Source organism: Phyllostomus hastatus, unplaced genomic scaffold, assembly GCF_019186645.2.
Source record: "Phyllostomus hastatus isolate PE091 unplaced genomic scaffold, TTU_PhHast_1.1 phas_scaffold_501, whole genome shotgun sequence".
NCBI classification, from domain to species: domain Eukaryota; kingdom Metazoa; phylum Chordata; class Mammalia; order Chiroptera; family Phyllostomidae; genus Phyllostomus; species Phyllostomus hastatus.
The window spans coordinates 46,243,160-46,257,784 of NW_025334033.1; the positions used below are offsets into that span (position 1 = coordinate 46,243,160).

General features: G+C 44.6%; 1 protein-coding gene across 6 annotated transcripts in view; it reads left to right on the top strand.

The window, feature by feature from the left end:
• RAD51B (RAD51 paralog B) overlaps positions 1-14,625 on the top strand; it is a 506,432-nt gene that overhangs the window by 451,369 nt on the left and 40,438 nt on the right. For all 6 annotated transcript variants that reach the window (XM_045822805.1, XM_045822803.1, XM_045822801.1 and 3 more), the window contains exon 9: positions 8,112-8,215. In XM_045822805.1, the coding sequence (XP_045678761.1) occupies positions 8,112-8,215 (104 nt within the window). The remainder of the gene's footprint in view (positions 1-8,111; positions 8,216-14,625) is intronic.

Sequence of the window (14,625 nt, forward strand, 5' to 3'; positions counted from 1 at the left end):
TGGCACTCAATCCACTGAGCCACACTAGCTAGGGCAAGACTGGCCATTTTCCTCTAGGGTGAGCATCCACATGCTGATTTTGGACATTTGCTACATGCTTCCTCTGTAGGGTGACCATACATCAGAACGGTCCTGGTTTATCTGTCAGCCCAGCATAATTATTAAAATATCCCAGTTTTACTTTCAAAAGTGTCCTGGTTGGACAATAAATTCTATAACCGTTCTAAGACTCTGGGAAAGTTAAAGTATTTTCTCCCCCCGCAAAAGCCAACCGAGTTGTTTCAGTGGTCTGTCCGGTGCATACCAGTCTCCGTCCCCCGTGATTAGCTAACCCTGCCTCTACCTTCTGCTGCAGAAGAGTAATCCAGCCCTGACTCTTGCATTCCAAAGGTTCTGCCTGCCCCACCTTTTTGTGTCTTCTTCACATTTCTTACCTTCCTCAGTAACAAGTTTTATGGAAACTTGGATCGGTCTAGGTGTGTTGTGTAAGTAAAGACTCTGAGCTTCGTTCACCTCTAGCCAAGAGACGTTGGAAATGAAATTTTCCGCTTTACCAAAGTGAAGGAGACTTATTCTTTACCAGGCCAGATGCCTTCCTCAGTGGGCAGATGATATTGAGGCAGTTATTATGTGGTTTTATGCCTCAGATCCTTTATTTGTAAATCTGAAAGAAAACTAATAGCTTTAAAGTATTTTGAGAATCTCAAAGCTCTGAAGATTATAAATAACAAAAGATTTTTTTTTCTCATCTAAAATGGCAGCACAAAGACTGCGGTTACTCGCTTAATAGATAGCGTGTGGTCCCTGGGCCATTTGCAGCTGATGGGGTTTTTCCAGTGCTCTATTTATAGAGCTAGGTCAGAAATATCGCTTCCGTTGGAACTTGACCTACAGACCATTGTCAATTTTAGAGGCCCAAGGAAGTAGAGTGCACACTAAATACAGCTGGCTCACAGGTTCAGTTAGTGAACCACAAGCCCCCGAGGAAATTAATTTTGCCGGAGGATAGATGTCTGAGCCTATGTGATACCTTTGTCCTATGGCCTCTCCGAGCGTGAAGTCATCTTGAATGCTGCTTCTAGAAATAGCCTACGCCAGGCAGCCTTTCTCCCTCTTCTACCTCCCATGCACCCTCTTGAACACTGGTTGCTGAAATCCTGCCTTTCTGCGTGGAGTAGAACAAGAGCTAATGATCCACTCACGGAGGTGGTCTAGGATGCTCTGGGAAATTTAGGACAGAGCAGCTCTAAATATTTCCCTACTTCATCTTTCCTTTGTGGCTAACCGAGATCCTCAGTCACTTTCCCAGTTCAGAGGAATGGCCCGACAAAAAGCATATGCTGAAGCTCAGCGATTCCACGGCCCTGGTTTTAAACAGGGGAACTGAATTTAATGGATGATAATTCCCTTCTGATCTCTGCTCTCTTACTCAGATCCCATCTTTAAGCTTTGGTGTTACGAAGTTGTGTTTGCTAGATCTTGGCCATTGGCTAACAAATGTTCACCCATCACAAGGTTTTAGTAGGTAGGACAGACTAAGAAACAGCCTCATCTGGAGAGAAATCTGCTCCCAGAAAAAGAACCACACGTCTGTACTGTCTTCAGGCTTAAATGGGCACTGCATCAGTTGCAGCCATTCAAAGGTAGCACTTGGAGTAGAGCAGCAATTTTCAACCAGGGTGCCACAAAAGTTTTTTAAACATGTAATACCTGACTGTTTAGTCAGGGCCACTGACCTCTTTTCCCTAAGACTGTCAAATAAGAAAGTGACAATGGCCAATGCAACAATAGCCAATCGGTGTGAATGCCCTGTCTTGAACCATAAATACATAGGCCATATTATAGAGTTGCACCTTATTGGTCATGTTTCGTAATATGTTTGCATCTGATTGATTAATTCTTGATAACAGAAATCCTTATATACAAGTGTAGGCACCTGATTTTTAAAAAGTCACTTTCAAGCAACAATGGTAGGTAATTAGTATTTTGGTTTTTGTAAATCAATTAAAATTATACTTATTTTTTGTCAGGTTGGCAAAAAATATATTTTTCAGTGTGCCGCAAAAGTTTAGTCATTAGTTTCTGTGTGCCATGAAATGAAAAAAGGGTGAAAATCGCTGGAGTAGAGCATTCTTAAACTTCCTGGAAAAAGGGAGGTCCAAAATGAGGAACTAATTTCTTGTCATCAAAATACCATAGATTCAAAGTTCTTAGTACAGGCAGGAACTTTCGAGATCATTTTGAAGAACCGTTTCTTGTCACAGACCTAGAGGCCCAGAGAGGTAAAAACACTGGTTGTTACCAGGGCCTCCTCTGATGTTCTCTGGCCACTCTCCTTCTCCTCCTTCCTGGTCTCTCTGAAAGCCCACACCCAAGTCAGAAATAGCCCTCCGAGGCCCTGCCTCCTAGCCAGCAGCTGACCACTGCTGTCCTGTGCTGTATAGAACATGCCTTAGAACATGAAGACAAGAGATAAGAGAGTCAGTTCCAATGGTAACTCACCATCTTCCTTTTCAGTCTTTTATTACCTTTCTTTCTTTTACAAGAAATATTTGTCTTTCTTTTAAATTTCCTCTTTCTAGTCTCATTAAGTTGCCTTTCATCTGAAGGGACAGGAGGGACCAAATGTCCAGAATATCCAGCCCTCTTAAGCCCTGAACTTTTCCTTCCCTCGTGTTCCTGATTCTGGGAGTCACCGCTCTGTTTACGCTTTAATTTATTTTAACATGGAAAAGCCTACTCTTTTAAAGTTGACCCCTTTGCTCTGCAGCAGACACTTTTATGTTATGTACTGGAGATTCAGTTTGACCTCGCAGAAATGCTTAGCCACAGGAGTCATAAATTGAAATGTTTTCAGGGAAGAAGTTTCCTCATTGAAGGCTGTCCAGCACGCCCCTTCTAAATACTGACACAGGTTGGTACCAGAGGCCCATAACCTGTTTGGAAATCAAGGCTGCATAGCAACCTGATTATCCTCCTCCACTCTGATTGCACAAGACTACACACCCTGTGTGTGCACAGCAGAGAGAGAGCCCCTTGCCTTGTTAGAAATCTGTCTTCGTCACCTACTCCCACTCCAAAGGAGTGGGGGACTGGATCCAAAAGATAGTGTGTAGTTATGGAAGAGATTCTGGAATCCAGATCCTGTTGTTTTAACCACTTCATTATGGAACTTTACTAGCTTGCCTCATGATTAGCAGAATAAATAATGTAGAAGATGATGATTAAACTCCTTTCCTTCCCTGATTGTATCTGTAGTGTGTGATCGTCATTGTTGCTGTCCTTTATACACACCGAGTATCTTCATCTAAGGGTCACCAGGAACCTTTGGTTGCCTGGAGGCAAGAGTTATTATTCACATTTTACAGATGGGTAAGCAAGCACAGAGAGGGAGCATGCTCTGACTTACCTAAAAGAGCCTCTGAGAGAGTGGGGGATGAACGTTCCCACAGTCTTTAGAGAGACCTGACTTCACAGTAAATCAGTGAGATTTCTCTGTGTCATTTATTCAGATACTTCTGCAGGCTCGGCCCCGAGACATGAAAAATCCCCAATAACGAAAATATTTTTAAAACCCAACTCATTTATTTGATTTTTTAATTTGTGTTGAAATCAACCTAATTCCAGCGCAATGAAGTCATTTCACCTTGGCAGGTCTGAATAGCACAGTCATCGAAAAGGAGAGAGGGAGCGAGTGCCCCAATTTCTAGAACTTCCGCTTAAAATGAGCATAGACAAGATTCACTTATCTGTTTCCTGACCAATTAGGTCATTGGGCAGGAAATCACCTTTTCTGAAAAGCCAGTAAGCGAATTCCTTCTACTTTAGATTTCCCATAAACAGCACTAATGATCATTTATACCAGCCCTTCTGTAGGAATGCTGCAAAGTCAAAGACATGAGACCATTTTGTTTTCCAGTTGAAAAAAAAGTTACAAGTGTATAGTAACTGGCAGCTTCCCCACTTCCCTTCTCCCAATTCTCACTCAAGTGATTCCACCACCTGTCAGCACCCTTCATTTGTTTCCTATATTTGAGACCCTATTAAGCAAGATAACTTTCTAATCCCAATCAGGTTGTTAAACCTTCAACCAGACAGGGTCAGTTTTAGACCACGTGATTTGCGTGCATCCAGCTGCCGGGCCAGGTGAGCAAGATGGAATACCTTGCCCAGCCAGGGCCTGCACGTCGTTCTGGAAACCCCTTGCCCTGGGTTATCACTGCACATCAGAAGAGGAAGCTGAGTGTGGAGCCTAAGTGGCAGCAGAGTTGAGTGATAAGATGCTCACCACACACCCCATTAGTGTCTTCCCCAAGATGGGCCTTTGGGCTCTTCTCAGGCCCTTCCTGGGGCCCCCCTGGCCAGCAGAGTAGCAGGCTGTTTGACATCATGAGCCTGGAGCATGCTCATTGCAGCAGAGGCTGAGCTCCTATCAGCCTGGCCTCCAACACTGGCTCTGTCTTACCCAACCGTGTGACCTTGGGGTAGTTACTTAATCTCCCACAGACTTAGTCCGTCAATATGGATGATAGTACCTATCTCCTAGAGTGGTTGTGAAGTTGTAAAAAGATGGAACTAAGATATGCAGCTCAAACAAAATATAAAGGGCTCCCCCTATAAAGGGCTTACCTAGTGCTTAGCATATAATACTTTAAAAATGTTGTCTTTCCTTATCATTAACAGTCAAGGCCTTGCTGTTTTTGCTCTTGTAGGTGACTTAATGTCTGTAAGCACTCCCGATAATTTATCTCTTCAAGCTCGCTCACTCAGGGTTTCCACTGGGGACTTTTCCATGGTCATTGGCCCCCACGGCCCTTAGTTAGGACCTGAATTTACCTGTCCAGACAACAGCAAAGTATATAGTATTTTTAAACACTGTTTAGGAACAGGGAATTCTGTAAATAGTGGCTACTAGCCCAATGTGGCTCTGATTTCTGAGAACATCTTCTAGACCTGGGGCGCTCTTACAGTTTTATTACCAAGAAAATGTTTTGAGTGCTTAACTAATTAGCATTTCTTAATGACTCACAGGTAGCTTTTCCCTGGCAAACTTTAAGGCTCAGCCTCGCTTCATCCTATCACTTAGCAGGCATCTAAGCAACAAGCTTCCAGAGTCTGCTTGAAAAATGCAAACCTATTAACTTTAGCTGAAGCAAGACAGAATTAAGGCTATAGATCTGCTGCTATAATAAGTATATAACACAGTTCCATATTCAGTAAGAATAACTTATGAACAACTATTTTTTTAACCAGTATTTATTAAGCACCCTCTGTGTCTCAGCCCTCATGCTAGGTGCTTCAGGCATACTAGCACAAACCAGATGTGGATTCGGCCCTTTTGAAATATACATGAGGGGTGATAAGAAAAGCACACAAGTTATAGACCATAAAATAGGCAAAGGCAGTAACACGAGAGAGTGAAAATATTATGGGGGTTTGAGGTGGAAAACTTGGTTCTGTGATGATCAGGGAAGTGGCATGAAGGAAGCAATCTTGAGGACACCCTGTGGACACAGAGGCGTTCCGGGTGTGGAGGGGCTGTGGAGAAGGAGTGGTAAATTGGAGCAAAATCCAGTCCCATGTGAGGTGGGACAGGGTGGGAAGGCAGCTTGAGCATAGGCTGAAGAGCCTTGAATGCCAGTCGTAGGAGCTTAGAACCACTTGGAGGCACTTGGGGGCCACTGAAAGCTTCTGAGCATGCTGATCATAAACGTCAGGGTAGTGTGTTTAGGGGGGTTAACCAGGCAGTAGAGCAGAGGGTGGGCTTCTAGTAGGGAAAGACCGACAGCGGCGTGGAGCTCGGGTAGGAAGCTAGAGCTTCATCCCCAGGTGAGAGCCCAGGAGGGTCTGATCAAAGGTTGGGGTAGGAAGGATGGAGGGTAGGGAAGGGACGCAGGTGAGATTTTACAGGTAAGCCAATAGAACTTTACCATTTACTGGAAGTGAGGAGCATGGGAGAAGGAGAAGTTTAAAAACAGACCCGAGGTTTCAAACCAGATTGAATGGAAGGCCTAAAACAGGGACAAGAAAAGAAGAGTAAGTCTCTATGGAAAATGGGACCTTATTGGAAGACAGTGAATTTATGGCGCTAAAATTCATTACGTCAGGCTCACAGTTCTTGTGGTTCAAACCAGCAGACAGGTGCTCAGGCAAGTCAGAGGCTGAGACAAAGGCTTAGAGCTCATCCACGTAGCGCAGACATGGCAAGCTTGGTGGGAATGAGTCATGCCTGACTCATAAGCATGCTTATTTATGTGTTTTTAAAAATTAACTAATTAAACCAACATTTAAAAATCAGGATATTGTACTTAAAATATTGATTTCTGGCATGTTCTAAGAAGCAAAAATGCAGCTGACTGTGAACTCAGTTTTTCACATGATAACAGCTATTGGAGCTGAACAGGGGATTCCCCCTTGAGATCTTAGCCGAATTCTCTAATTCACCGCAGTCTCCACTACTCCCCGTTCTCCCCTAACACTTCAGAGTAAACAAACGGAGATTAGTGGTTGCCTGGGGGTGGGGGCAGGAATGAAGAGCCAGAGGCTCACCCTTAAGGGGTGTGGGGCTGCCTTTTGGGGGGATGAAATGGTCTAAAGTTGATTGTGGTGCTGGTTGAACAATTCTGCACACAGTAAAAACCATTGAGCTTTAAATGGGTAGACTGTATGATGTGTGAATTATCTCAATAACACTGTTTTATAAAAATGCACAAAAGGAAAGTCATCAGTTGCTCGTGCCCTTGTACTTGTAGCAGAAAGCGTTTCTCTGTTAATGTGTCTCTGTCAAGCAAGGAAAAATGAAAAATAGACCGAGGTTTTTTAAAGAAAAATGGAAGAGTATGTACCTTTTTTGTGATCGTAAACACTTTCTACATGCTTAAAATATAAACACCTGGCATCTGTATTGACTTATTTCCTAGCCACTGAAGGCACAAAGTTTAGGAAAAATTTTGATCGTAGCCAGCTCATGAAGTCCACCCACTTAGAAGAGAAGGAGAAGAAGAATAGAAGGAAAAGCAGTCAACATGGTAGCAGAAGAAGCAGAAGAGGCCAGACTATTGGATGTCAAAGAAGGGGAAAGCTTTATCAACTGCTGACAAGAGGTCAGGGAGGTTGAGAACAGAGAAGTCAGGAAATTAAGAGGAGACTATCCAATGAGAAGGCTTAGAGTGATGGGGCCAGAGCAGGACGCAGGCGCAGATGACCGAGTATTGTCCAGCATTTCGTATTTTATCCTCAGGCACAAAGGACGGTATGCCTCCCTAGATCTAGGATTCCTTCCAGGGCCCAGCCAAAAGTGGGCACCCGAGTTCGGAGGAAACAAAGATAAGGTAGCAAAGGCTGTCTACTAAATGGTGGGCCCTGCCCACCTGCCTCTAAGAAGGAAGAAGAGGAGGTGAGCAGAAATGGTTTCCTCCTGGTGATGTCCAGAGGCATCAGTGTAGCTCTGGAGGTGCACCATGGTAGCTGATGTACCGAGTGGGGGAAACTAGAAAGTCAGATGTTTGCTTCAGATCCTCCCCTTTTAGGAAAGTCTTAGATGGTAAAAGAATGTTTCTCTTGGGATAAGGATGTCTAATAAAGAGATAAGAAATGGTGAGATCTTCCAGATTCCTCTTCCAGGTGTGTGTGTGCACATAAGGGTTGCAAGGGCAAAGGAATTTTATGTGCATGTGCCACCATTTCTATATTGATAAGGAAAACTGAGTTAAAATTCTTATCAGGCCAAAAAGAAGTATCACAGACTATTTCATAATCAGCTCTTATTGTATATGGTACCATTTTGCCTTTCTGCCATGGATGTTGAGTGGCTTGACTTATGAGCAATGGTTCCAAACTGCCTCGCAGTGGGACCTCTTACTGATACAGACCTGTCCCCTTTAAGCCCAGCATTGGTCGCTTTCCCTGAGGCCGAAGGAAACTCGTGCTGCCTTTTACTTTCAGTCTTATATTCCGTAGCCCCTCTCCTTCCTAATTCATCAACTTATGTGGCAGTGCACTGAGCCTCCGGGTACTTGCTAAGCAATGAGCAGTGACCGGACTGTGGTGTGTATGAAACACCATCACGAGAGGGGCATCCGTAATCACAGTTATGCCCCACTTCGTTGCAGGCACTTCTGGACCCAGCTGTGTGACTGCTGCACTAGGGAACACCTGGAGCCACAGTGTGAATACTCGGCTGATTTTCCAGCACCTTGGTTCAGAGAGAAGACAGGTGAGTGCTTTGACAAAGTTCTGTGACTGTCAAGGCCACGTGATCTGTCCTGGTCTAGCACTGACAGAAAGCAGGCGGTAAGAACCCAGCATCCCTGTCTGCTCCAACAGCAGTTAAAATGAAGTGGGAGGCAAGTCACACAGAGGGAAAAACTAAGAACAGACCCCAGAGAGATAGCATGCCTCCTGATATTTGGCCCATACCTTGTAAGTGACCGAGGTATATACCTCTAGGGATCTCAGATTCTCTGTGTGTAAAGGGTGAATGATCACCCTGTTTGTCGAGCACTAGATAATTCATGTACAAATTAAATGGTGCTTTTTTTTTTTGAGATTAGCGTACTTTAAAAACCTAAGTCCAGACAGACCTTGCCAAGCGAATAAACTCTTCCCCAGATCCCGGGTACTTTGGCATGAACTCATAAGCCAGCAAGTAGTTCAAAGTACTGGATGATTGCTAGAGACCTCCAAAAGGATGATGACTTTCTCAGAGCTTCTTATTTATGGTTTCTGTCTTGGCCTCAAATGAGAATTTCCCCCTTTCACCCAGAAGGGTTCATTTCTACCCCTTTCTTCATCTTCCCTCCACATCCAAAGAAAGGACCACCACAGTCTTGACCTCTTTGCTAAGATGTCTCCTAATTAGGAAATTTATTTTCCCTGATGTCCCAATTCAGCTCTACCCTCCTCGTGGACCAGGTTCCATCGCTACCTCCCCTGCAAACAGAAGGAGAAGGAAGGCAGGGTGGTAATTCCAATTTGTTGGATGGGGCAGAATACAGAACCCAGATTTGCCTATTTTGCTAGACACATAACAAATTCGAGCTATTAATTAAGGAGGCATGCACTGTTACGCTGGTGGTCCTTCCAGCAGAGGTGGCGGGAAGGGAGTTGTTGCCCTTCACCTGCATTAGGTAAATTGGCTCTTTTTCAAGGAGTCAGGAATCATCGAAAACAGACCTGAGCCTTTGCCTGTTCCAGACATAACTTTCCAAGTGCCCTTGGTTACAGACCAGAGGATTCTTCTTGGTTTGCTCGGGACTGTGTAAATAACATTCCAGCTCGATGATGGACTCAGCCGTGTTCTGAGAAGATGGAGCTGCTTGTTTTCGTTTAGAAGAACATTCTTGAGTTTTCAGGCCCTGGCCTGCTCATTACCTACTTCTCTTTTCAGCAGAACACATCTGAAAATATTCCTGCAGGACCTAATGACCTTTGGTTTGCACCCCAGGTTATAAATTTTGTTAAATAAACCACGCTTGCAGCTACCCGGCACATGGTTAAGGACCTTCAAGCGCGGCTACCCAAACCCTTCCTTGAGGAGGCGTCCTTGTGCATCCATGCTGATTTGGTCATTCTCAGGGACCCTTAACCACACTCCTTGAAAACTTGGAGTTTACCTCTGCTTAGACTTTAGATGACCCATGCTGACTTTGTGATTCAGTCTGTCATGTGTGGTATCACGGATTCCAGGCTCCCATAACCCAGTTTTACTAATTCTAGTTAACGTTTATTAGTAAATAAAGAAGTTAGAGCCGTGTTTTTCTTTTTCATTGTTTTACTAAATTAACCAGTCATTTCTACTTTGTTAGTGTTGATAGGAAGAGGCTGGTAGGACAAATGCTGTTAGTCTGTGTCTTTGGTGACTGGAACATTTTGGTGGCTGTTGGTTCTTGGATCATAAGGTCAAATGCAGGCCACTGGGCGCGAGAACCCAGAGCAGAGCGAGGATGGATCAGCGACAGTCCATCGACTCAGGTCCTGTTGGATGGGTCAGCGGTGATTTCTTAGTGTGGAAAGGACAACTTGTTACTGTTGTTACTAATCAATCAACAACAGAGTTGAATGCTTTTGAATCATGTTTCGAATAATAATGAGAAATCGAAGTAAAGTATGACCAACATCAAAATGGCCAACCCAGGCAAAAGAACACCTGTTTCATTAATCTACAGAAATGTGCCTGCCTTTTGGGACCAGTTGTTAAATTTGTGACCGGATGGCTAGGACAAAGTTTGATATAGAAAGCACATCTCTGCCTGAGGGCCTGATGTCTCCTGACCAGAAGGTGTGCTCAGTGCGTCATTGAACCTTTCTCGTGGCCTCACTTCATGACAAAGTGGAGAAGCCAGATGAAGATAAACCTTTGTGGGATGTGTGCTTTTAAGGTAATTGCTCCAAACAATATGTCTTCCTAACACCACTTAGTAGGAGAATGTGCCTAGATCATTCCATAGGCAGACTACAGACCACCAGCTACCAGGGGAAGATACCAGGTATAGCTTTTGTTTGCTGCTTCTTTTTTTCTCTCTCAATGCTCAGGCAGAGGCCCCCACACCAAGGGATGAAGGTTGTGGAACGAAGGTTATGTTTTATCGTGTTTCTATGGCATTGAGCTCACTCCAGGGCTCTTGAATGTGAGGCTTAGTCTGAGATCACAGAGCTGGAAGGGGTTCAGATCAAGGGGAGCAGATCTACCAGCTGATTAACCAGGAGATGAATTGTATAGTCCAAGGGAAGGAGTCCTCCCTGGCTGGTTATTTTCTTTACACCCTGGAAACGTTGTAAAATTATATAACCAAGGAAGAAACCTCCTTATCAGGGCACAAGCCAAGTTAATTCTCTTGTTTATTCTGCTTCAGTGTTTGCAAAAACTCTCTTAAGAAGCTGGGAAGCATTTTCTTTTGGACTAATTTAGCTTTTTTTCCATTTGACATTTATTTACTCTTTTCCTCCTCTGCTTCAATCCCGCCCCACCCTTTTTGCAACATTTTTATTCTTACCAAAGACATGTCCTTAGAGTTGAATTAAAACAGCCACTACTAGGGATTTTTGGTTTTGTTTTTTTTAGTGGCTTGGTTTTGTTAAATAACTGAAAGTATGACTTGGTTCGCCATGTGCGTGGTGTGGGGATGCAGAGAAGTGGAAGCCAGTTCCTGCCTTCAGGTTTCTTCTGGTCTAGTGCAAGAGATGGTCGGGGCACGCAGTCACACGCACACATGCAGACACACACACTCATGAGTGCTCTAAATGCAGTGCGGCAGCCTAAGGATGAACTGATACTGGCCGACTGTCAAATGATTGGTTACCTAATGGGCAGTTAAAACAGCAACTGCTTTGAATCCTGAGGAAGGTCAACTCCTCAGAGGCAGCTCAATCAGTCTTTTCAGAAGAAGGCGGGACTTGAGGATCACTTTCAATCTGCGTTTCTGAAGCCTGGGTGCACTTTAGACCTGTCACTGGAGCATTTACAAAACTCTAACACCGGGGCCTTGCCCTGAAAAATAAAATCAAATTTTCTGCTTGGGAGGCCAGGCGTCAGTGTATGTTTTATTGGTAAAGCTGCTCCAAGTGATTTTACTATACAGCCCAGTGTGGCAGCCCCTGTCTGAAAGAGATCAAATTCGGTTACTAAGGAAGGAAAGGGACGGTGTCAGGGTGAGGAGGAACAGCAAAAGAAGGAAAACAGGAGGGCAGATCACATGCTCAGAAGACATGGGCTGGCTTTTGCCTTGCAGCAAGATCATAGGGTTTACGCACCCATTCGCTTGACAAACCATTTCATCACCTCTTCTCCGCTATTAACTGTGTAAGATGCATATAAGAGATTTGAAATATGAGTAAGTTGATGCCCTGCCGTTGTTCGCAATCAACTTGGAGAAATAGATAACCACATGCACAGTAGGTGCTGCATGAGCCTCATGAGTCGAGTGCTCTAGAGGCGATGGAGGGCCCCATGGCACAGGGAGGTCCTGTGGTGATGAATGAGGCAGCGCAACCAGATTGGGCTGGCTGGGGCCTTCCCTGGGAAAGCTCTCACAGAAACCTGGTGCCTTGTAATGCGGGACTGGGAAAGCCAGAGTGAGGGTGGTTATACTGGAAAGAATGATGAAAAAGCTTGATGAAACATTCATACTATTTCTCATCAAAACCTCTTGAAGTCCATTCCTACAAACCACATATGGGATTATATAAATTTTTAAGTGCCCTAGAAGGAGCAAATTAATCCCAACTAAGCTTCACACTCCCTTGATGAAATAAATATTATGACTCTCTTATTTCAACAAATTGGAAAGAGGTGACTTTTTCTTCCAGAAGGTTTATTTAAATGGGCTTTATAACAATATTTTCATCATCCTCTCAGAAGGCACCCTGACGTTACAGGGGAGAGACTAATAAGAGACATAAATCGTTGATGGGGCCAATAATATTACTCAAGCTCCTGATCCTTATTTGAATTCTTAGGCTTTTTTCAAAGTCCCACGTTGTTCCGCATCTTGGGAGTATTCAGTGTTTCCTTTCTGGTGATGTAATTCTTCTTTCAGTGTCCGTTTTGTGTTTTAAAAGATAGACACCATCATTCTGGAGACTTCCTGACACCCCAACCTCAATCAGTCCCGCTTCCCTGGGTCATGCCCACAGTGGCACCCAGCACTGTCTCTGTTCTGCACATGTGAGTCCCTGGTGATAGGCCCCTTGGGTACTGTGACTAAATCATATCTACGTACCCTCAGAAGCAAGGTCAATGCTTGACACATGCACGTTCAATACACTAATTTCGAAAGAGAGAGAAAGAAAGAAGGATGCAAACTCCTTGTATTCACACATGAGCCCAGTCTTGAGGAAGGACATGCTACCTATTTAGAATCATTCTTCCCCATAGCAGCCGAATTTTGCAGTTTAGTAGTTCTGGTAACGTATTGATAATTGTTAGTTTAAACAGTTAGCATCAAACTGGACAATAACAAGCAGATACTTATACAGAAGCACTATAAGAATACTGGATACAGGACTGCCTTTTGGTGGAGCCAGCTGGCTGGGGGCTACGGGAGAGTGGGAACTGGGCTTCCCCTGAAACCCTAGTTGGGATTCCTTCGTGTAAGCAGGCCAAGCCCTGAACGTGGAGCCCGTGGAATGAGGGGGGTGGATTCTGCAGCTGCCTGCAGGGAAGGGGCAGCATGGAGGCTCTGGCTGAGGGTAAACAGTCTTTGTTGTCATCTTCCACAAGTCTTAAGTTCTCCCCTCTATGGTTAGAAAGGCTTAATGAGTAACTTTAAGGAAAAAAAAAAAGATGACAAATCTTTTCTCCCAGATAAGCTGAAGGGTAGATTTGGGGCCAGAATGTCACACATAGCCCTTGCTGGTGTGGCTCACTTGGTTGGGTGTCGCCGTGTGAAGTAAAGGGTCACCGGCTCAATTCCCAGTCAGGGCGCAGGCCTGGGTTGCAGGTCCGTTCCCTGGTTGCAGGTTGGGTCCCTGGTTAAACAACATCCATTGTTTACCTGTAGGAGAGGCAAACAATTGATGTTTCTCACTTACATCAATTTTTCTCTCCCTCTTTTTCTCCCTCCCTTCCCCTTTCTCTAAAAACAAATTTAAAAATCTGAAAAACAAAACAATGCCAGGCGTATATCCATATTTGCCCACAGAATGACATCGCAGATGATGTGGTACCCGATGTTAGTCATCGTTGTACGTTTCCCTGCTCCCCTGTTCCCCCAAGGAGGAATTTAGGCTTAGCTGTCCTCACTGAAAAATGAGCCTTCTCCCTTTGTAAAATGGTTCCAGGTCACACCATGTTTGTTCTCTTGTTTTCTACCCCAGCTCATTTGCTGTTTTTAGGCAAGGAGCCGTGTGTGTGTGTGCACGCACGTGTGTGTGTGACTGGATCCAGCCAGAGGAGAAGTTTGGCTGTGCTGCAGGGGTGGGAGAAATTATTTTTTAAGCATAAATATCTGCAGGAATAGCAAAGGGAACAGAGAATCCCAGCCAAGTACATTGCCTTGGGTACAAATGTTTACTCCCTTTTCCGAGCAGCTCAAGTGTGAAATCCAACCCCCTGCCCACGCTCTTCCATCAGAAGTGCCCCCTACCAGGTATTGAGCAGATGGGGACAATGTATAAAAAGGGAACCCAGAAGGGTGACTCTTAAAAAAAGATTCTTTTTTTAAATAAATGTGTCGGAATCTGAGGACATCCTCCCTGCAGGTGTGTGATAAAAGCACGTGCACACGCGAGCTGGGGCCCACGGGGCGTGAGGACAACAGGCTCCCTCTGAAAGAGCCGTGCAGACACCTTCAGGCGCGCTTCCTGTTCCTGCCTCTGGGTCTGAGACTCTGAGCCGGGAACATCGGGAACATCGATGTCCTCCCTCCACCTACTGACAAACAAACTCCATGGGGCTCCCTTTGAAAAAAGTCAGTGTGCTAAAAAAAAAAAAAAAATCACTGCTTTTGAATGGGCTCAAGCAGACAAAACTTTCCCTTGTAGAAGTTCCACTGGAAACCACCAGCTAAAAATGTGTCAGTACAGCTGCTCCGTGGTCCTGATAGGGTCTCCCTTCCTGAAACCCTAGCTGTAACAGACCATGTGTCTCTGCTGAGAGGTGGAGTCAGTTTTTCCTAGAAGATTTTC